Source organism: Dioscorea cayenensis, chromosome 1 (genome assembly GCF_009730915.1).
Source record: "Dioscorea cayenensis subsp. rotundata cultivar TDr96_F1 chromosome 1, TDr96_F1_v2_PseudoChromosome.rev07_lg8_w22 25.fasta, whole genome shotgun sequence".
NCBI classification, from domain to species: Eukaryota; Viridiplantae; Streptophyta; class Magnoliopsida; order Dioscoreales; family Dioscoreaceae; genus Dioscorea; species Dioscorea cayenensis.
This window is the reverse complement of record NC_052471.1, coordinates 3,159,718-3,180,505: the sequence shown is the minus strand read 5'-3', so window position 1 is coordinate 3,180,505 and position 20,788 is coordinate 3,159,718. Positions and strand designations below refer to the sequence as shown.

General features: G+C 37.0%; 5 protein-coding genes across 5 annotated transcripts; 4 read left to right on the top strand and 1 right to left on the bottom strand.

The window, feature by feature from the left end:
* The first annotated feature begins 8,207 nt into the window (after positions 1-8,207).
* Positions 8,208-8,668, top strand: LOC120262897 (auxin-responsive protein SAUR36-like). Its single transcript, XM_039270810.1, has one exon. It carries the CDS (start codon positions 8,252-8,254, stop codon positions 8,666-8,668), a length of 417 nt encoding a protein of 138 aa, XP_039126744.1. The 5' UTR covers positions 8,208-8,251.
* A 1,329-nt stretch (positions 8,669-9,997) lies between these two features.
* LOC120255447 (auxin-responsive protein SAUR36-like) lies at positions 9,998-10,488 on the bottom strand. The gene has a single exon (XM_039263520.1). It carries the CDS (start codon positions 10,448-10,450, stop codon positions 10,037-10,039), a length of 414 nt encoding a protein of 137 aa, XP_039119454.1. The 5' UTR covers positions 10,451-10,488; the 3' UTR covers positions 9,998-10,036.
* Positions 10,489-11,112: 624 nt separating this feature from the next.
* Positions 11,113-11,704, top strand: LOC120262887 (auxin-responsive protein SAUR36-like). The gene is made up of 2 exons (XM_039270800.1): positions 11,113-11,508; positions 11,675-11,704. The coding sequence occupies exons 1-2, from the start codon at positions 11,113-11,115 to the stop codon at positions 11,702-11,704; spliced, it is 426 nt and encodes a 141-aa protein (XP_039126734.1).
* A 5,372-nt stretch (positions 11,705-17,076) lies between these two features.
* On the top strand, positions 17,077-17,681 carry LOC120264340 (auxin-responsive protein SAUR36-like). Its single transcript, XM_039272151.1, has one exon. It carries the CDS (start codon positions 17,127-17,129, stop codon positions 17,538-17,540), a length of 414 nt encoding a protein of 137 aa, XP_039128085.1. The 5' UTR covers positions 17,077-17,126; the 3' UTR covers positions 17,541-17,681.
* Positions 17,682-20,083: 2,402 nt separating this feature from the next.
* Positions 20,084-20,719, top strand: LOC120263789 (auxin-responsive protein SAUR36-like). The gene has a single exon (XM_039271766.1). The coding sequence runs from the start codon at positions 20,132-20,134 to the stop codon at positions 20,546-20,548; it is 417 nt and encodes a 138-aa protein (XP_039127700.1). The 5' UTR covers positions 20,084-20,131; the 3' UTR covers positions 20,549-20,719.
* The last annotated feature ends 69 nt before the right edge of the window (positions 20,720-20,788 follow it).

Genomic DNA, 20,788 nt, shown 5'->3' with positions numbered 1-20,788 from the left:
CGTGCGTCATCTACATATGTAGATATACAACATCATCAAAGAGAGCTATGCGACTATTTTTATTAACCATTTCATTAGGGCGACATGGCATTGGTAAAGTTCTTAGAGCGTGGTAAATCTTTTGTAGCATTGTGTTTATTCTCGTACTCTTGTAATTTCCTAAGATATAATGAAGCATTCTCCTCTAGTGGATGTAGGATTTGCTTGGTCGAACCATGTTAAATTTGGTGCCTTTTGTTTTTGTGTCAATGCTTATACATCATCTTTGTATTGTCTATCCATTGTGGTATTGTTAGGGGTTTGTGAAATTAAACATCAACTATTAGCCTAATTGTCACACTCATTTAGTGTTCCTATTACGCAACACATAGTTTAGTTTAAAGCCTACGCTCATTGGCAGGTGCTGAGAAAATTCCACTTTAATGTTGAAAAATAATGAGTATAAGCTTATAAGAAGCTTATATCTATGAATGGTTTCACAAATGAGAGGAGAAATTGTTTACATGCTTAAGCTTACTCCTCTTTTCATTTTCTTGAAGAAGCAAACCAAGCTCCTTGGTGTTTCCAAGCAGATCTCAAGCTTTCTTCTCCAATTGCTTTCACCCTTTGTTTCTTTTACCACTTCACTTCTCTTCTAATGTTAAGAAGGTTTTAAGATCCCCAATTTATAGGGCTAAGACACTCAAATTTTGGGCATAATTCATGGCCATGTTTCCCCAAAACTCAAATTCTTGACATCTACAAGAGCATGACCATGAGCACGCTTGTGTGCAATGTTTGTGCATTAGCTAGCCTGTGTACTGTAACCTAGAGCCGTGCTATCTCGAAACTGATTTCCTGAGATTTGCACGGGCATGAGCACACTTGTGCTCATGAACTTGTAGATGTACACATGAACAGTACCATGATGGTACCAAGTTGGAAATTTCGCAATCCACATTCACAACAATGCATTACAAATTATGTAAAATGTACAAGCGAAGATGTTCCACAATAAGAGTAGAACATGTAGATTGCCAACATATGAAAATAGGGCTAAGCATTGCACTTTCTACTTCTTGAGATGCTCTTTTTCATAGTGATAAAGATATGAAAGAAGAGAATGCAATAAATTCATTAGAGCAAACCAGCCCATATAAATATAAGAATGGTGCACACATGAGTATGTATATATGTATAAATACAATGCACATGTACATGTATTATTATTACTTTAACACGCCCCCTCAAACTCACGGTGGGTCATGAATCAAGAGTTTGTCAACCAAAAACTGAAATTGGGAGACAGTATGGGTCTTAGTGAAAAGATCAGCAATCTGCTGTGTAGAGGCAACATAAGGAAGAAGAATACTGCCAGCAAGGTAATGATGGTGAACAAAGTGAAGAGCAACCTCAAGATGCTTCGTATGCTCATGGAATATAGGATTGGCAGCAATTTTGATGGCACTTTGATTATCACAGTATATAGGAGTGGAGACAAAGATAGAGACACCAAAGTCCATCAAAATTTGACGCAACCAAAGAATCTCCTTAGCAGTAGAGGATATAACACCATACTCAGCCTTAGCAGTGGAAAGAGCAACAATAGATTATTTCTTGCTTTTCTAGGATATAAGAGGATCTTCAAGAAAAATATAGAAATCAATAGTAGATTATCGATCGAAAGCATCACCTGCCCAATCAACTTCACAATAGACCCACAACTCAAGATAAGATGTGGCAGAGAAAGTAGAGATCGAGATATAGTGCCACGAAGATAACGAAGAACTCGTAAAAGGGCAGCATAATGAGTGGAACAAGGTGCATTCACAAACTGACTATAAACATGAACAATATATGCAGTATTAGGCCTAGTGATGGTGAGGTAGACGAGAGCACCAACAAGTGCACAATAGTGAGTAGGACCAGGTAGAGGTTCACCATCAAAGGGGGAGAGTCGATGATGTAACTCAATAGGAGTAGAGGTAGTACATAGATCAGTGATATCAGCTCATTGGAAAATATCATAAATGTACTTTTGTTGAGACACCAAGTAACCTCGACGAGAATAAGTAACATCAAGACCAAGAAAGTAACGAAGAGGGCCAAGATCATTCATCTGAAACTCGGTGTGTAACCATTGTTTCAAAGAAAGAACAGTATCAACATCATCACCAGTAATAACCATATCGTCAGCATAAAGAAGAAGAATGGTGATGCCTTGAGAAGTCTGTCGAGTCAGGAGGGCATAATCATGAGAGCTCTTGGTGAAACCAAGAGCAAGAACCACACTTCAAAAATACTCAAACTAAGCATGAGGAGCTTGTTTGAGTCCATAGATAGCTCGGCGAAAATGACAAGTGAGTTGAGAAGAATAAGAGAAACCATGAGGAGGAGTTATATAAAAGTCTTTAGAAAGATCCCCATGTAAGAAGGCAGTGGTCATATCTAACTGATGAAGTGGCCAGTGATGAGCAACATGAATAGTGAAAAGAAGATGAACAGTAGTTAACTTGGCCACAGGAGCAAATGTCTCCTCATAATCAATGCCATATTCCTAAGTAAAGCCACGAGCAACAAGACGCGCTTTATGGCGCTTAATGCTACCATTTCTCGGGTCTTAACTCAATAGATCCACCGACAGCTAATAGGAGTAACACCAGATGGAAGGGTAACAAGATCCCATGTATGCATGCGCTAAAGAGCATTAATACAATACTCTTGAGTAAAGCCACGAGCAACAAGACGCGCTTTATGGCGCTCAATGCTACCATCAACTCGGGTCTTAACTTGATAGATCCACCGACAGCTGATAGGAGTAACACCAGACGGAAGTAGAACAAGATCCCATGTATGCATGCGCTGAAGAGCATCAAGTTCCTCTGTTATAGCCTGTTGCCACTAGGGATGTTTCACTGCCTCACAATAAAACTATAGCTCAAAATGTAAGTGAATAGTAATAAGAAAGGCCTGTAAATCGGTAGAGTAGGTAGAGGAGAGAGAAAAGGCATACCGAGGGCAGTCTGGGTAATGACGGGGGACAACAGGAGCATCTTTAGGAGTGGGTGGATCGATAGAGAGAGGAGGCGAATCACTATATCTATCAATACACCCAGAGGAAGGGGAAGGAGGAACAAAAGAAGTGTCTCTAAAGACGTTGAGATAAGGCACGGAATTAGCTGGAAGAACTACAAAGGGGAGAGAAAAAGATGCACTAGCGGAAGACTGAAGAAAGGAAAGATTTGGCAAAGATGAAGAGAAGTAAGCGGTATCTTCAAGAAAAGTTATGTGATGAGAAATACAAAAACGGTGAGAATGAGGATCATAGCAGTGATAGATCTTGTGTTCAGAGCTATAGCTGAGAAAAATACACATGGCAGAACAGGAAGAGAGTTTGTTTCGCTCGACGGGGGGTAAAAGAACAAAACAGGTGCAACCAAAAGTGCGAAGATGACCATAAGAGGGAGGAAAGTGAGTAAATGCTCATAAGGTGTCATGCCATAGAGCGTGAAAGAAGGAGTACACAGATGTAAGAATGGCTTCAGCCCAAAAGGATTAAGGGACAAGCTGCAAAAGAAGTGCACGGGCAGTGTCTAAGATATGACGATGTTTGCGCTCAATGACATTACTCTGAGCAGGTGTGTACGAACAATATTGTTGAGAAATAGTATCGTGAGTGGAGAGTAATGTTCAGAAGGATGTAGATAGATACTCGCGTGCCCTATCAGATAGAAAGATACCATTAACGCAAATTAAGAGTAAATGACAAAAACCTCAGATCGGGAACACATTAAATAAAGCTAAGTATATCACGAGAAATTATCACTGAAGGATATGTAATAGAAAAAACCACTTAGAGATGAGAGGGGTGCAAGACTCCAAACATCAAAATGAACAAGATCAAAAGCAGATTCAGAAATAGATTCTCGTGAAGAGAATGGAAGAACAGTGTGTTTAGCGAGTTGACAACCCATACATGGATGTGAAGGAAGGAAAGAAATAGAACCAAGTCTACCTAAACTTGTTAAGAGTTTTAGGCGAGAACTATATAAGTGAGTGAGGTGACTGTGCCAATGATCCAGAGAACATATAGAAGTGGCAATGTCAGAAGATGGAAGAGCGGGAAGATGAAGAGTGTCTAGGTAATAGAGGCTGCCAACTCTACACCCGATCCCAATCCTCTAGCCTATAAGATGGTCCTGCATAGTATAAGTAGAAGAAGAAAAGATAACATTGAGACCATGATTAGTGAGCTGACTAATAGAAAGAAGGTTGAGAGCTAAGCTCGGAACATGATGGACATTAGAAATGTCAAATGAAGTGGACTGAAGAAGACCACACTACGTGTCAGGATGAAGGCTCCCATCAGAAGTGCGAATACTAGAAAAGGTGTGAGGCATAGAAATAGAGACTAGGCCAGAGGTATCAGGAGTCATATTATGAGTTGCACTAGAATCTAAAAACCAAGAGGAGGAAAACATACCAGAGGCAACAGATATAGCAGAGGAAACGTCGGAGGGCAGGGCACACTGTATAGTATGAATCTATTCAGTAACCTGAGCAACCTAAGAGAGAAGATTAGTAGAGGAAGGAGAACCTAAAGCTGAGACAGAGGTAACATGAGGAGAGGAAACAAGAGATCGAGGCGAAGGGCAAGACTGTGATGACTGCTGCTATTGTATTTACTAAAATTTAAGACACTGACTCTTCATATAACTAGGACGCTTGCAGTAATAACATATGACAGAAGATCTTAAAGAGGTCGAGTAGGCAAGAGCTAGTGGTACAGAAGAGCTGGAGGGTATTCGAGAGGAGTGTGGAGAGGTTATGATGAGAACTGTGTTTGTAGGGATAAATCATGGAGATAATGTGCTGAGACAAGTTTCTTCTGCAATAACACTACAAATGACATGGTCAAATGATGGAAGAGGGTCCTGATTGAGCAGTTGGCTGCAAACAGCCTCAAAGTCAGGATGAAGACGCATCAGAAATTCGAAGGTGCGCTGTGTTTGGCGAGACTGAGTGCAAGTTTTACAACATTTGCATGTTAAGCAAGTGGACTCCTCTAAAGAATCAATCTGATGCCATAGTGACCTCAGGTCATTGACATACTCCCTAACTGAATGTTCACTTTGCTGTACGTGCGTAAGGTCTTGCAAAATGTCATACTAACAAGCAGAGCTGGAATGCTCACAAACATACAACCTAAGTGTTCCCATATTGCATGAGCAGTGTGAAGATGTCCAATTTCCATACGAATATCAATCTCACAAAACTGACAAATAATGGTTATGGTACGGTGATCAACAAGTATCAAAGTAGATCTCTACCGAGTAAAACAATGCAAACAGTAGTAAACCATTCTCTATAATTAGAACCATTTAATTTGATATCGACTGAAGCTAGGAAATGTGGAGAAGAGGAAGATGATGACATTTTTATTTTTTTATTATTTTTTAGGAGAGTAAAGTGCTTAGGAAATAGATAAGATGGAAAAAAATGAAGCTCAGGACTTGCATTTTTTTATATATATATATATATATATATTTAAATGATGGGAATAAAGTGCTTAGGAAATAGATAAGAGGGAAAACAATTCTTGGGACTTGGATTTTTGTTTGTTTTTTTTTTTGTTTGTTTCCTTTTTGGTTTTTTTTGTGTTTTTTTTGTAGATATATATAGATTTATTTAATGAGGGGTATTGTGAAAATGAATGAAGGATTGAAGAAACAAATGAGAGGAAAAGGACAAAATGTTAGGACTTAAGGCTTTGAAAAGAAGAAAGGCTAGAGCTTGGTCGGGGAATCAAAGAGAAGAAATGAGGAAAAAGACAAATAAGATGGAAGAATAGGGTTGTTGGCTTGGTTGGGAAATCAAGAAGCTGTCCGGGATTGTAGGCAGTTGGAGCTCGTCGGAGGTTCCAGGTCGAGTCGACAGTGAGATCGTCGGACAGTGGTTATTGGACTAGTGCTCGGATGGTTCACGTTGGTTGAGAGGTGGGATTGTGGCGGCAGGTAAGCACAAAGCGGCGGGGTGAACAAAGCTTGCAAGGCTCGTCGAAAGACAAGTTAGAGCGTGCAAGGCTTGTTGGAAGGCAGATAAAGCTCTATGGAAAGCTAACAAAGCTCGCTCGAGGGCTATCAAATCATGTCGGAGGACCTACAAAGTTTTGACAAGAAGGAATGGAACAAATGACACTAATGTCATAGACAAGACCGAACAAGATTCCGGCGAGATCTGGCGGCATCTGATACCATGATAAATGAAATATGAAAGAAGAGAATGGAATAAATTCATTAGAGCAAACAAACCCATATAAATACAAGAATAGTGTACACATAAGTATATATATATATGTGTGTGTGTAAATACAATGTACATATACATGTATTATTATTGCTCTAACACATAGCAAAGATAACACATACTCCATGGATACAACGTCATAGGGAAATCTAATTGGACCATCTCGAGACAAAGAGAACTCTTTCTCAAAATTCTTCAAGAGCTACTTGAAAATATCATTTTCTGAGTCTGCCAAGAAAACCATGAACCTCTTCCACTCAAATGTATAAATAGAGAAATGATCTTCCTCTGCAACTGATGATGTTCTGCATGTATTGAAATTGGAACATTCATCTGCTCCTGGTAATTAAGAGGATCCTTTTTCCGAATGCAGCTACCTACCTTCTGCCACTTCCATGTCATTTCAGATGCCTTCCAGAATAAAATATTATTGTACATGATTCTAGTTGACGAGCTTAGTCACAGGCTATGATTATCATTTAGTTATATAAAAGATGAGAAATGATGAGGACAAGGCCATGCCATCAATAGGGATGGCAATTTATACCCTACCTGATGGGTATACCCTTACCCGTACCCGGTCAAAGGGTATTACCCGTTATTTTTAAGCAGATACGGGTCGGGTAAGGGTATGCCCTACCCTACCTGTACCCTTACCTGTTGAAGAGAGTACGCGCTTTACCCGTACTCGTACCCTTACCCTCATATGTATATATAATTTTTTATTATGCTAATATAATTTTTTATTAAGCAAAATATTTATCAACAATTTGCCCAAGATACATTTTCATTGTGATTAATTTGAAAATAATACTTTAAATTTTTTCTTAATATATTATTTTGAATTTTATTTAAATATTGAGAATCACAATTAAATTTTAAAAAATTGAATATTATAAAACAAATATAAAAAATAATGTTATAATAATTTATTCTATAAATTATAAAAACATTCTGAAAAATAAAATACTAATAAAATATCAATTGGTTATGAGAATTACTTATAATGTTTTTTATATTAAAAAATCTCACTAGTCATTTATAAAATTTGAATCTATATATAATATAAATAGTAGATATATGAAATAAAATTTGAAGAAAAAACCAAGATAGTTAAACATAAACAAAAAAAAAAGTAGAGTTACCATTGGGTCCTAAATAGACGGCAATGAAAATCAACAAACTTTTTATTTTGTATAAATTAATTTGTAACATATAACTTTTATGTGATTATATAATTTAAGTTAAACAAATATATATTAACTTGTAATTTTAAATTTCTAGACATGTGTTTAAAATTGTATTATTATTATTATAATTATTTAAATTTATATTTAAATTTAATTTGATAATTTGAATAACGGGAAAAACGGGTATCCTACGGGTATACCTGTACCTGCGGGTAAAGATAAGGGTATGATTTTTTGTACTCTAAAGGGTATGGGTATGAGATTGGGGTTACGAGTACGGATAAGTGTTTTGGCATACCCTACCCATTGTCATCCCTTGCCATCAATGGATTTGAGGAGGGGAGCATGGAAAGTTAAACCTTTGGATTTGTTGGTGCTGTGGTCGGTATTACATTGCCTTTTTAACTTCTTGGCAGTTGTATGACATGTACGGACCATGATACTGATATATGGAAATATCACCATCACATTTTACTTCGATGATCTGGAACAACATGTCAATAGAGTGTCATGGAGGGCATGAAGAAATGCAATGCTAACTACAAGCACATCAGGCCCACTGTTCATGTGCCAATGTTGAAACCAAATCCATAATTGTTACTTTCTCATGTCTTCACATCTTTGTTCACAGAACATGGCTTTGGTCCTACTATCAATGCGATAAACCTATACTCTTATTCAGCTATATAAGCATATCCATTCTATTGCTCTTGCCACCAGAACAATCACAACTTTCCAAAACAACAAGCTTTGATTCTCAAAAGCAATAGTGAGAGATGGCAAGAAAGTTGCTGAAGGTTCCATCCCTTAAGAGAATGATCTCTTCACCAAGAACAGATAAGCTCCCTGATTTCAATGACTGCAGTACATCATATGTTGCAGAGAAAGGTCATTTCAATGTGTACACTTCAGAGGGGAAGCGTTTCATGGTTCCATTGGCATACCTTGACAATAATATTTTCAAGGAGCTCTTGAGGATATCTGAAGAAGAATTTGGTTTGCCAGGTGATGGTCCCATCACACTGCCCTGTGATGCGGCATCCATGGAATATGTGCTGTCTTTGCTTAGAAGAGGAGTGTCTAAGGAGATGGAGATGCAGTTGCTTAGCTCCATCTTCATCTCTTGCCAGTCAGCATGTTCTATGCTTCCTGTTGAGCAACCACATCAAGTAGCAGTTTACAGCTTTTTTTGATTTCTTGTAATAACACAGTCTCACTTGTATAATCTCATGAAATTCTTTTGATTCTTGAAAAAAATTCTCTCAAGAACTTATTTGTGAAGAAATTCTCTTTTTGGATTATATGAAATTAAGACATCAATCCTTCAATCTCATTATGTTCACTTTGGCTGCATGTAATTTTTGTCATTATAAATGGAAAAACTAGGTTCAAGCAAAAATCACTCGTTGAATGAGCATTGATTATTATTTGTTTGGATGAGCAAAACTGTCGACAATGTCTTGTACAAGATTCTCTGATCATTGCCCTCTTTGAGCTAATGTTTTGCTCTTTTTACGAGTATACATATTGGAATGGAGGCGCGAGATAAAAACGATAGCGAGGCTTCATATCTAATTTGAATCATAATGATTCATATGGTCTATTTGTTCGATGATACACTGCTGTTATATGACGATGAATTGGCATTTTGACGAGTTCCATCAATCTATGAACTGGGGTAATTTCTACCTTTAGAGAAACAAATTACTCAAGAGAAGTAGTTGATCATACATTAGTGAAGGGTTGTTCGGAGCATGTGGAGTGGCATTTGATTAATTTCTCCAACTTGCCGGGAAGAAGTGTGTCGGAAAAATGCGAGATGAGCTGGTGGAAGTTGATGGCTTAGAAGAGTTAAGACAACCCATATGCTTCAAATAATGCTCAAAGGCCACACGCTATAGAGAAGTTTTCATTGATCTATTAACCAGTTTTTGAGCAATTTATTCATTTGGTCCTTCCATGTCTCGACAAAATCACATGAAATGTATAAATGGACCACCGCAAGTGAACATGGAAAGTAAAGAACATGAACAGCTGTGACAATTGTTTAGGATTTAAGCAATTCCACTTATTATGCACTGCATTGGGCTTTAGAAGAAAGAGTTTTCATCTTACTCGACAATGACTGAATATTTACGTTGGAATACCATGAAACATACGAGGGCTAAATTTTCTTCGAATAATTTACAATCTGAAGAAATAATAATATATTGAGCAGTTTATAATTTTCGTGCCAAAAAGCAATAGCTTGCGATTGGATTCCTCAAATACTATGGTTCTTTGCTTTTTAAGTTAATCAGATTAACGAAACCATTGTTTGAATAAGTTGGCAAGGTTAATTTTGTTTTGAAACATAAATAGTTCCATCTCATCTTGCTTTTGTTGTTTCTTTTGTTGGGAAAAATATATTGCTGGATTATAGACACTGTCAATCATTGAAGCAGGTAAGTTAATTGAGAAAATCATATGTATTAGTAATAAATTTGAGCCATGAAAAAATTCTATTAGATGTACAAGTGAGGTTTTGTCAGATCACAAAAAGAATTTGAAGAATGAATCCATCAGCAGTAACAAACTGCAAGTTGTTGAGTAGTTTCTACAGCAAAAGCAGAGCATGTGTATTGGCAAGAGATAAATATGCAGCTAAGCAATGCCCTCTCCACCTCTTCAGATACTCCTCTTCTCAGCATGGAGAGCACATACTCCATTGATGCCTCATCACACGGCAATATGATGTGCCCATCGCCCGGCAACCCAAATTCTTCTTCAGATATATTCCAGAGCTCCTTGAAGAAATTATTGGTGACATATGCCAAGGGAACCATGAATCGCTTTCCCTCTGATGTATAAACAAAGAAATGGCCCTTCTCCGCAACAGATGATGTACTGCATTCATTGAAATCAGTGAGTTTATCCGCTCTCGGTGAAGAGATCATTCTCTTAAGGGATGGAACCTTCAGCAACTTCCTTGCCATTTTCTTAAAGGTGTAAGTCTATAGCAACTTGGTGTGTGTATAACTTGTGGTTGTCTTGGCTGCAAGAGCGATGATAACCATATGCTTATATAGAAAAGAAAGAGTATAGCATCCTCATATTAATGTTAGCAGGTCATGTTCTGTTAACACATATTCAATGACATCAAAATTAATGTTTTTGGATTCGGTGTTGCAATTTCCACATGAAGAGTGGACCAGATGGGTATATGGCTAGCATTGCATTTCATCGTCTGTTCTTGACAAGCCAATGGCATGTTGGTTGTACATTATCAATCCATCTGTATCCATTCAAAGTGAACTGTGAGTCACTAACTCACAGTTCACTCAGATGCACTCAGATGGATTGATATCCTGGTCCTAACATGTCAATGGTATGCCAAGAAGGGCATGAGGAAATGTAATGCTAACAACAAGCACATCTGGTCCACTCTTCATGTGCCAATTGCAGCACCAAATCTTAAAATGTTAGTCTCATGTCTTTCCATGTATGTTTTCCAAACATGGCCTTGCTCCTACCATCAATGGGAGCACCTTTACTATTATTCACCCATATAAGACTATGGAAACTGTTGCTCTTATTGCCAAAACAATCACAACTTTCATACACCCAAAGCTTTGATTCTCATAAACATTTGTCACAGATGGCAAGGAAGTTGCTGAAGGTTCCATCCCTCAAGAAAATGATGGCTTCACCAAAAGCTGATAAACACTCTGATCTCGATGCATGCTGTACATCCTTTGTTGCAGAGAAAGGGCATTTCAATGTGTACACTTCTGAGGGGAAGCGTTTTATGGTTCCCTTGGCATACCTACACAATAGTATTTTCAAGGAGCTTTTGAGGATATCGGAAGAGGAATTCTGTTTGCCATGTGATGGCCCTATCACATTGCCTTGTGATGCCGCTTCCATGGAGTATGTGTTATCCTTGCTAAGAAGAGGAGTATCTAAGGAGATAGAGATGCAATTAGTTAGCTTGATTTTCATTTCTTGCCAATCAACATGCTCTATGCTTGCTCTTGAGAACCCTCAACAATTTGTAATTTGTAGTTTTTGAGTACTTGTAATTTAACAAGCCCTCACTTTGTATAGTTTTATGGAATTCTTTGATTCGTATAAAGTTGCCTCGTTCTTGGCAAATGAAACTTATACATGGATCTTGCTATCAGGCTCTTTTTTCTGGCTTGGTTTGACTTTGTTATCAGATGAATTGTCAAGTCCGTTCTGTTGGCTAAGCTTGGTTGACCTAGTAGTAGAGTCAGCTAAGTGTACCTGGTCATTAAGGTTTGTGTGCGGATTGGACTAGAGCATATCTAGTCTGAGAAGCTGATTGGACACTGTTGTTCACCTTTTGCCTTTTTGTAAAGCTTGTCAGCATCCTTGCTATAAAGCAAACTATGTTTCTCTTTATATTCAGTTGTTCTAAGTTAATCAGGAAGGAAGTATCAACATTGAGGTAGTTGACTCCACTTGAGTGTTGTTCCTTTCTTCATTTGTGTTGTTGTGTGTGATTGGAGGATTGTTCAAAGAGATCCAGTGTTCATCCACCTTGTATTATCACGATGATCAGAAAAACAATTATATTGGAATTTTTCGTCAAAAATTGATGATATTTACAATTGAACACGTGATATCTAAGAAATTAAAAGCAGAATGTCCTGATTTCACCAAATACAATAAGCTTTGAGATGTTCACAATTATCTGTCAACAAATGCCATGGCTTGCATTGGATGTTGTCTTTGATAATTATTGATTACTTGGTTTTCAAATTAAGAAGATCATTCAATGAATTATTTTAGGAAGTTGCTAATGTTAATTTATCTGTTCTGAAATCATCATGTTATTATGGGGGTGTTTTTTTAATCATCATACAAAGAAATATGGCATTGTCTATGGCCATATGCTACTTTGCACTTTTACATTTCACTACCTCTGTTGGTCAGTGGAATTGGCAAGAAAATGATAAATCATGTGGATTTCTAAGTGTTGTGAATGTGGCTTAGAAAATTTCCAAAATGCGGGTATTGACATGGTTATTGTTCACATGTACATGGCCATATTACTTTACATGGATATTGTACATGATGTGTTCAAGCCCATGTAACTCTTTGGATGAGGAACACGACCTCCAAGTTGCTGTACATAGGCGTGTTATTGAACATGGGTATTGCACACGGCCATGTTCAAGATTGTGCACCTCTAATGAGTTTGGGCATGAGCAACCACCTCCAATACTGTCCTGTTTAAGCCAGCATATCTTTCAGGATATCATTTTTGGAGGAACATCGCCTCCAACATTGGCGTGTTTAGACCTGTAAATTGGGAATCTTAAAATTCTTCTAACATTAGATGAGTAAAGAGAGTGAAGAAAAAGAAAATGGTGAAAGTGGTTGGAAAGGAAGACTTGAGATAGGCCAGAAATGTCCTAGAAGCTTGACTTGTTCCTTCAAGCTACTGAAGGAGTAAACTTGGATTTCATGCTTTGTAAGCCCCCTGGAAATTTCTCTTCTTGTATGTGAAGCCTTGGTAGATCAAAGCTTCATAGAAGCTTGTACTCTTCATCTTCATCATTTTAGTGGAACTTTCTTACTGCCTCTACCATTGGGTGTAGGTTTTAAGCTGAATCATGTTAAATCCTTATGTCCTTGTTGAATTTGTTTGTTTGTTTTTATTTTTCTTGTGAGTTTGTGCAAACATATTAACTATATTAGTTGCTTTAAGTTTCAAAATAAGAAACTTGATGATTGATGGGGTTATGAGCGGCTGATAATGCTAATGTGCTTCACAAACACATAAGAAAGAGTAGGGCAAACAAGTAATCCAACAAAGGATACAAAGATTTAACTTGGGGTAACTATTTTGGGCGGGTACCATATTATAGTCATCTTTCATTTTGAGCATCAAACTTCATTTGTATTATTTTGGTTATCCAGCTTTAATTTGTGTTTACCAAGAGGGTACTGACGGGATTCTGGTGGGAATTTGATGACATATATACCAGATTTGTTATTTCGACACCAGTTTGCGTGTCATCTGCATTTGTGGATATGTCACATCATCAAAGAGAGATACGTGGCTATTCTTATTGACCAGTTCACCATGGCGATGTGATATCTACCGTGCCAATAAGAGTGGCCACATTATCCCCTTTCATAAAGGTCAAGTCCGTCTATCCAGATGGAGACATAAACTAGTGTTAATGTGGCAAATCTAGTGTACATGTCATCAAATTCTCCCCACAATCCTCTTTGTACCCTCCTGGTGAATACAAATTAAAGTTGAATGACCAAAATGATACATTAAAGTTTGATGCTCAAAATGCAAAATGACCATAATACGTATCCACTCAAGATATTTTACCCTTTAACGTGGTGTTAAATAGGGCCAGATCACTGGGATGAAGCCAAATCTTGATCTCTTTTTAGTCCAATAGTCTAGATTTCTTTAATATTTATATAGGATTATACGTCTGTTGGGTTGAGAGAGAGAGAGAGAGAGAGAGAGAGAGAGAGAGATGAAAGGTGAGTTCTCTTTTATGTAGAGAGTGAAAAGAAAAAGTGAAGAAGGTGTAGAGGAGAGCTCCTATTTTTACTTGATCTCATTAAAGCAAGGTAAGATCTTTGTTTTTGATGTGAGGTAAAGATTTTCAAGCTTGGTAATCCTCTTCTAGCTTTGTGTTTATTCTCATACTCTTATAATTCCCCAAGATATAGTAAAGCATTCTACTTCTGTAGATGTTGGATTTTCTTTGTTGAACAATGTTAAATTTGGTGCCTTATTTTGTTTTTTTTTTTGTTAATGCGTATATATCATCTTTGTATTGTCTATCATTGTGATGATATTGCTAGGTGTCTATGAAATTGCACATCAAGTGTTCAACTAATCGTCACACTCGTTCAATGCTTCCTCTTATGCAACATGTGCTTCAGCTGAAAGCCTATGTTCATGGGCAGGTGTTCAGTAAATTCCACTTTAGTGTTGAAAAATAATGAGTAGAAGCTTATACAAAGCTTAGATCTATGAATGGTTTCACAAACAAGAGGAGAAAGTGTTTACATGCTTAAAATCATAAAGATCAAGCTTACTTCCTTTCTTTCATTTTCTTGAAGAAGCAAACCAATCTCCTTGGAGTTTCCAAACTGATCACAAGCTTTCTTCTCCAATTGCTTTTACCCTCTGTTTCTTTTTCCACTTTACTTCTCTTCTAATGCCAAGAAGGTTTTACGATCACCAATTTATAGGACTAAGACACTCATGCTTGGGCCTAGTTTGTGGCCATGTTTCTCCAAAACTCGAATGCCTAACATCTACATGAGCATGAGCACTTGTACGGCCTTGCACAGTGTTCATGCATTAGCCAGCCTATATACCTTAACCTAGAGGTGTGTGTTGTGTAATTTTACAATACAAGGATACACTATCGTAAACAAGTAATATAATGATAAGAGAGTATCGTTCCATGAGGATTGAGTTTATTAACTACCAAAATTACTCTAACCCTAATTCTACTTGATTAATGAAATTGAAAAGATTATACGAGGAATAGAGAAAGATAGTTAGACGAGGAGAAATAAGTGCTTAGAGATTCTAAGGTTTCCAAGTTCACCTAGACTAATTCCACCTAATCGTCTAGTTGAATCAATCAATGGTTATTTCTTATGTTGTCATCAAATTTTCCTAAATTATCTACTGATTTTTCTCAAGCATCAATATCATATTCCATTAGATAAATTAACATCATGTATGAGATAACTATGAATTTATGGAACTCATTAAACTCTGGAAATTTATAATGATGCATGCAATTTCATAAATATCTCTATCTTTTGATGATTGTATAATATTTCAATCAAAACCTAATTCAATTATCATCTCTCGGTCTCAAATCAAATTACTAATCAAACAATCACAATCATTGAGCATAGAATAAAGTATCCAAGACAACCTTGAAACAAGCATTAATTAAAATAAATAAAGATGAATCTAGGTTTTAATAGTATGGCTACTTCATAGCCCTAGAAAAAAGGTATTTAAAACATGATAATTGCAAAGCTCGACATATTAATAAGGTTCATAATCAAATGAACAAAGAATAATTAAAAACTAAAGTTTGGCAATAAATCTTCGCCGAATCTTAGCTCCTAGCCTTTTGGTTTCTGAAATTCTCCTCATCTTTTTATCTCAAACCCTAGTCTCTTTTATAATTTAAATGTCAGGGTAGCGCCTAGGCACCAAAGAGTGTAGCACCTAAGCACTATACTTTATGTTTTGCACCTCTTACTATTGTAGGGCCTAGGTGCTAGTTTTTCTGTTTTGCTTTTTTGCTCTCCATTGAAACTTGCTTTTATTTTCTCCAATTTTATGTTTTTGATGCGTTCTTCCTTCAAATCATTCGCTTTCTTTCCTACAATGCAATAACAATAAGATTAGGAGTAAAATTGGTTCAAAATAATTCACATTTCATTCATCGCGAGTTAAAAAAATCTATATAATTAAGTGAAAATTATACTCATTACCGTGCTAGCTCAAAACTGATTTTCTGAGATTTGCATGAGCACAAGCACACTTGTGCTCATGAACTTGTCCATGTACAAATGAACAGTACCATGACAGTACCAAGTTGGAAATCTCCCAATTCACATTTAGAACAATGCATCACAAATTATGTAAAATGTACAAGTGAGGATGTTCCACAGCACGAGCAGAACATGTAGATTGGCAACATATGAAACTGTGTCTGAGCAATGCTCTTTCTACTTCTTGAGATGCTCCTTTTCATAGCAAAGATAACACATACTCCATGGATATCGCGTCACAGGGCAATGTGATTGGACCATCTTGAGACAAACCAAACTCTTACTCAGAATTCTTCAAGAGCTTCTTGAAAATATTATTTTTTTAAGTCTGCCAATGGAACCATGAACCTCTTCCCCTCAAATGTATAAACAGAGAAATGACCTTCCTCTGCAACTGTTGATGTTCTGCATGTACTGAAATCAAAACATTCATCTGCTCTTGGTAAGGGGAACCTTCTCCCAAATGCAGCTACCTACCTTCTGCCACTCCCATGTCATTTCAGATGCCTTCTAGAAAAAATTTTTATTGTATATGATTCTTGTTGACGGGGTTGGCCACAGGCTATGATTATCATTTAGTTATATAAAAGATGAGAAATGATGAGGACAAGGCCATGCCATCAATGGATTTGAGGACGGGAGCATGGAAAGTTAAACCTTTGGATCTGCTGGTGCCGTGGTCAGTATTACATTGCCTTCTTAACTTCTTGACAGTTGTATGACATATACGGACCATGATACGACTAATCTGCGGAAATATCACCTTCACATTTTACTTTGATTGATGATCTGGACCAACATGTCAATAGATTGTCATGGAGGGCATGAAGAAATGCAATGCTAACTACAAGCACATCAGGTCCACTCTTCATGTGCCAATGTTGAAACCAAATCCATAATTGTTACTTTGTCATGTCTTCTCATCTATGTTCACAGAACATGGCTTTGGTCCTACCATCAATGCCATAAACCTATACACTTATTCAGCTATATAAGCATATCCATTCTATCTCTCTTGCCACCAAAACAGCACAACTTTCCTAAACAGCAAGCTTTGATTTTCAAAGGCATTAGTGAGAGATGGCAAGGAAGTTGCTGAAGGTTCCATCCCTTAAGAGAATGATCTCTTCACCAAGAGCTGATAAGCTCTCTGATTTCAATGAATGCAGTACATCATATGTTGCAGAGAAGGGCCATTTCTTTGTTTACACATCCGAGGGGAAGCGATTCATGATTCCCTTGGCATATCTGACCAATAATATTTTCAAAGAGCTCTTGAGGATATCTGAAGAAGAATTCGGTTTGCCATGTGACGGTCCGATCACACTGCCCTGTGATGCAGCATCCATGGAATATGTGCTATCTTTGCTAAGAAGAGGAGTGTCTAAGGAGATAGAGATGCAATTGCTTAGCTCCATCTTCGTTTCTCGCCAATCAGCATGTTCAATGCTTGCTGTTGAGCAACCTCAACAAGTAGCAGTTTGTAGTTTTTGATTACTTGGAATGTCACACCCCCACTTGTATAATCACATGGAATTCTTTGATTCTTAAAAAATTCTCTCAATAACTTATCTTTGTAGAAATTTTTTCTTTTCGATTATATGAAACTAAGACATCAATCCCTCATTTACATTATGTTTACTGGTATCACATAATTTTGTTATTATAAATGGAAAATTAGGTACATCAAAATTAGTTGTTGACCAAATACTGATTACACTTAAAAAAAAGGAAAAAAAGAAAAAAGAAATGGTTACTTCATCTGGATGAGTGAAACTGTCAACAATGTCTTGCACAAGATTCTATGATCATTGCTCTCTTTGAGCTGTACTTTATCCTCTTTTTACTGTAAATTTAGTGGGATAGAGGCACATAAGAAACAATAGCAGGTTTCATATCTAATTAGATTCATATGATCTATTCGTTCAGTGCTACATTGCTACTTTATGAAAGTGATTGCCAGTTTGATAAGTTCCATCAATTCATGAACTCAGGTTAATTATTTCTACTTCTAGACACAAACTAATCAAAGGAAGCAGTTGATCTTACATTAGTGAAAGGTTGTTCATAGCATGTGGAGTTGTTCATATATACTCGAAAGACTTGCATTTGATTAATTCCTCTTTCTTGTGAGGAAGGTGCGCATCATAAAATGCAAATGAGCTGGTGGAAGTTGACAGGCTTAGAAGAGTTAAGACAACCCATATGCTTCAAATAAAGCTCCAACCCCACACCGAGTTTTCATTAATAAATTAACTTGTTTTTGAGCAATTTATTCATTCAGTACTTCCATGTTTAGACAAAACCACATGAAATGTATAAATGAACCACAACAAGTAAAGATGCGCAAGGAAGAACATGAATAGCTGTAATAATTGTTCAGGAGTTAACCAATGGCTACTCTCTATGGTCTAAGAATTCTTAATGGCCATCAACTCGCCTCAGGCCACTCATTATGAACAGCGTTGTGCTTTTAGAAGAAAGAGTTTTCATCTTGTTGGACAATGACACCTTATTTATACAATGAAACAGAGGTTAGGTAAATTTTCTGCCAAAAAAAAAAAATTGCCATTGGTTTCCTAAAAAAACTATAGTTCCTTGCTTTGTAGATTAAACAGGTTATGCAGGCCATTATTTAAGGTGGCAATGTACATTAAACTGTTTTGAACTACAAATAGTTCAATCTCATTATTTTTATTTTTATTTTTTAAGAAAGCAACAAGCGTCACTCCACAATTATTTTTATTTTTATTTTTATTTTTTACTAAAGCAACAAGCGCCGCTCCACAAGAGAGGTGTGAAGGAAAGACATGTACGGTGGTACATCAATTATTGTAGCTTATCGACCCCGTGAAATTTTTTGCTTATCTCATCTTCCCTTTTTTATTTTTTATTTTTTTTCTTCATTGGGAAATATATTTTGCTGGATTACAGACAATGTAAGCCGTTGAAATTGGCAAGTTAACTGAGAAATCATATCTATTTGTAATAAATTTGTGGCATCAAAAAATTCCATAGGATGTACAAGTGAGGTTTTGTGAGATCACAAAAAGAATTTGAAGAATGAACCAATCAGCAGCTGCAAATTGTGAGTTGTGGAGTACTTCCTACAGCAAGAGCAGAGCATGTTGATTGGCAAGAGATGAAAATGGAGCTAAGCAATGCCCTATCCATTTCTTCAGATACTCCTCTTCTCAGGATGGAGAGGACATACTCCATTGATGCTGTGTCACAGGGCAAGGTGATGGGCCATCGCTCGGCCACCCAAATTCTTCTTCAGAAATCTTCAATAGCTCCTTGAAGATATTATTGGTGAGATATGCCAAGGGAACCATGAATCGCTTCCCCTCTGATGTGTAAACAAAGAAATGGCCCTTCTCTGCAACAGATGATGTACTTCATTCATTGAAATCAGAGAGTTTATCAGCTCTTGGTGAAGAGATCATTCTCTTAAAGGATTGAACTTTCAGCAATTTTCTTGCCATTTCTCACTGATGTCTATGAGAATCAAAACTTGTTGTTTATGTTAGTTGTGATTGTCTTGGTGGAAAGAGCAGTAGTGTCATATGCTTATATACCCAAGTAAGGTTATAGCTTCTTCCACTGATGGTAGGAGCAATTGATAACTTGGATGAAGTTTGGACCAGATGGGTTATGTGGATAATATTGCATTTCGTCTGCTTTTCTTGACACTCCAATGACATGTGTGTTCTACATTACTAATCAATCTAACTGCATTCAAAGTAGATTGTGAATTAATATTCTTTGAATGCAGTTAGATGGATTGATAACCTGGATCGAACATGTCATTAGTATGTCAAGAAGGGCATAAGGAAATGTAATGCTAACAACAAGCAGGTCAGGTCCACTTCATGTGACAATGTCAAAACCAAATCTAAAAATGTTACTTTCTCCTGTCTCCTCATCAATGTTACAGAACATGGCCTTGCTCCTGTCATCAATGGAAAGAAGCTATACTCTTACTCGCCTATATAAGGAGATGCCAACCATTGTTTTTGTCACCAAGACAAACACAACTCTCATATAAACCAAGCTTTGAATTCTCATAAAAATCAGTGAGAGAGATGGCAAGGAAGCTGCTGAAGGTTCCATCCTTAAAGAGAATGATTTCATCTCCAAGATCCAATGATGTCTGTTCTGATTTCGATGCATGCAGCACATCATATGTTGCAGAGAAGGGTCATTTCAATGTGTACACTTCAGAGGGGAAGCGTTTCATGGTTCCATTGGCATACCTTGACAATAATATTTTCAAGGAGCTCTTGAGGATATCTGAAGAAGAATTTGGTTTGCCAGGTGATGGTCCCATCACACTGCCCTGTGATGCGGCATCCATGGAATATGTGCTGTCTTTGCTTAGAAGAGGAGTGTCTAAGGAGATGGAGATGCAGTTGCTTAGCTCCATCTTCATCTCTTGCCAGTCAGCATGTTCTATGCTTCCTGTTGAGCAACCACATCAAGTAGCAGTTTACAGTTTTTGATTTCTTGTAATAACACAGTCTCACTTGTATAATCTCATGAAATTCTTTGATTCTTGAAAAATTCTCTCAAGAACTTATTTGTGAAGAAATTCTCTCTTTTGGATTATATGAAATTAAGACATCAATCCTTCAATCTCATTATGTTCACTGGCTGCATGTAATTTTGTCATTATAAATGGAAAACTAGGTTCAGCAAAATCAGCTGTTGAATGAGCATTGATTATTATTTGTTTGGATGAG

What these genes read in the sequence shown, in the direction of transcription:
- LOC120262897 (XM_039270810.1), top strand. Translation starts at nt 8,252, where the DNA reads ATGGCAAGAAAGTTGCTGAAGGTTCCATCCCTTAAGAGAATGATCTCT.
- LOC120255447 (XM_039263520.1), bottom strand. Translation starts at nt 10,450, where the DNA reads ATGGCAAGGAAGTTGCTGAAGGTTCCATCCCTTAAGAGAATGATCTCT.
- LOC120262887 (XM_039270800.1), top strand. Translation starts at nt 11,113, where the DNA reads ATGGCAAGGAAGTTGCTGAAGGTTCCATCCCTCAAGAAAATGATGGCT. An exon ending in TTGAGAACCCTCAACAATTT is followed by an intron (nt 11,509 to 11,674) that starts GTAATTTGTAGT and finishes CTTTGTTATCAG; the next exon opens with ATGAATTGTCAAGTCCGTTC.
- LOC120264340 (XM_039272151.1), top strand. Translation starts at nt 17,127, where the DNA reads ATGGCAAGGAAGTTGCTGAAGGTTCCATCCCTTAAGAGAATGATCTCT.
- LOC120263789 (XM_039271766.1), top strand. Translation starts at nt 20,132, where the DNA reads ATGGCAAGGAAGCTGCTGAAGGTTCCATCCTTAAAGAGAATGATTTCA.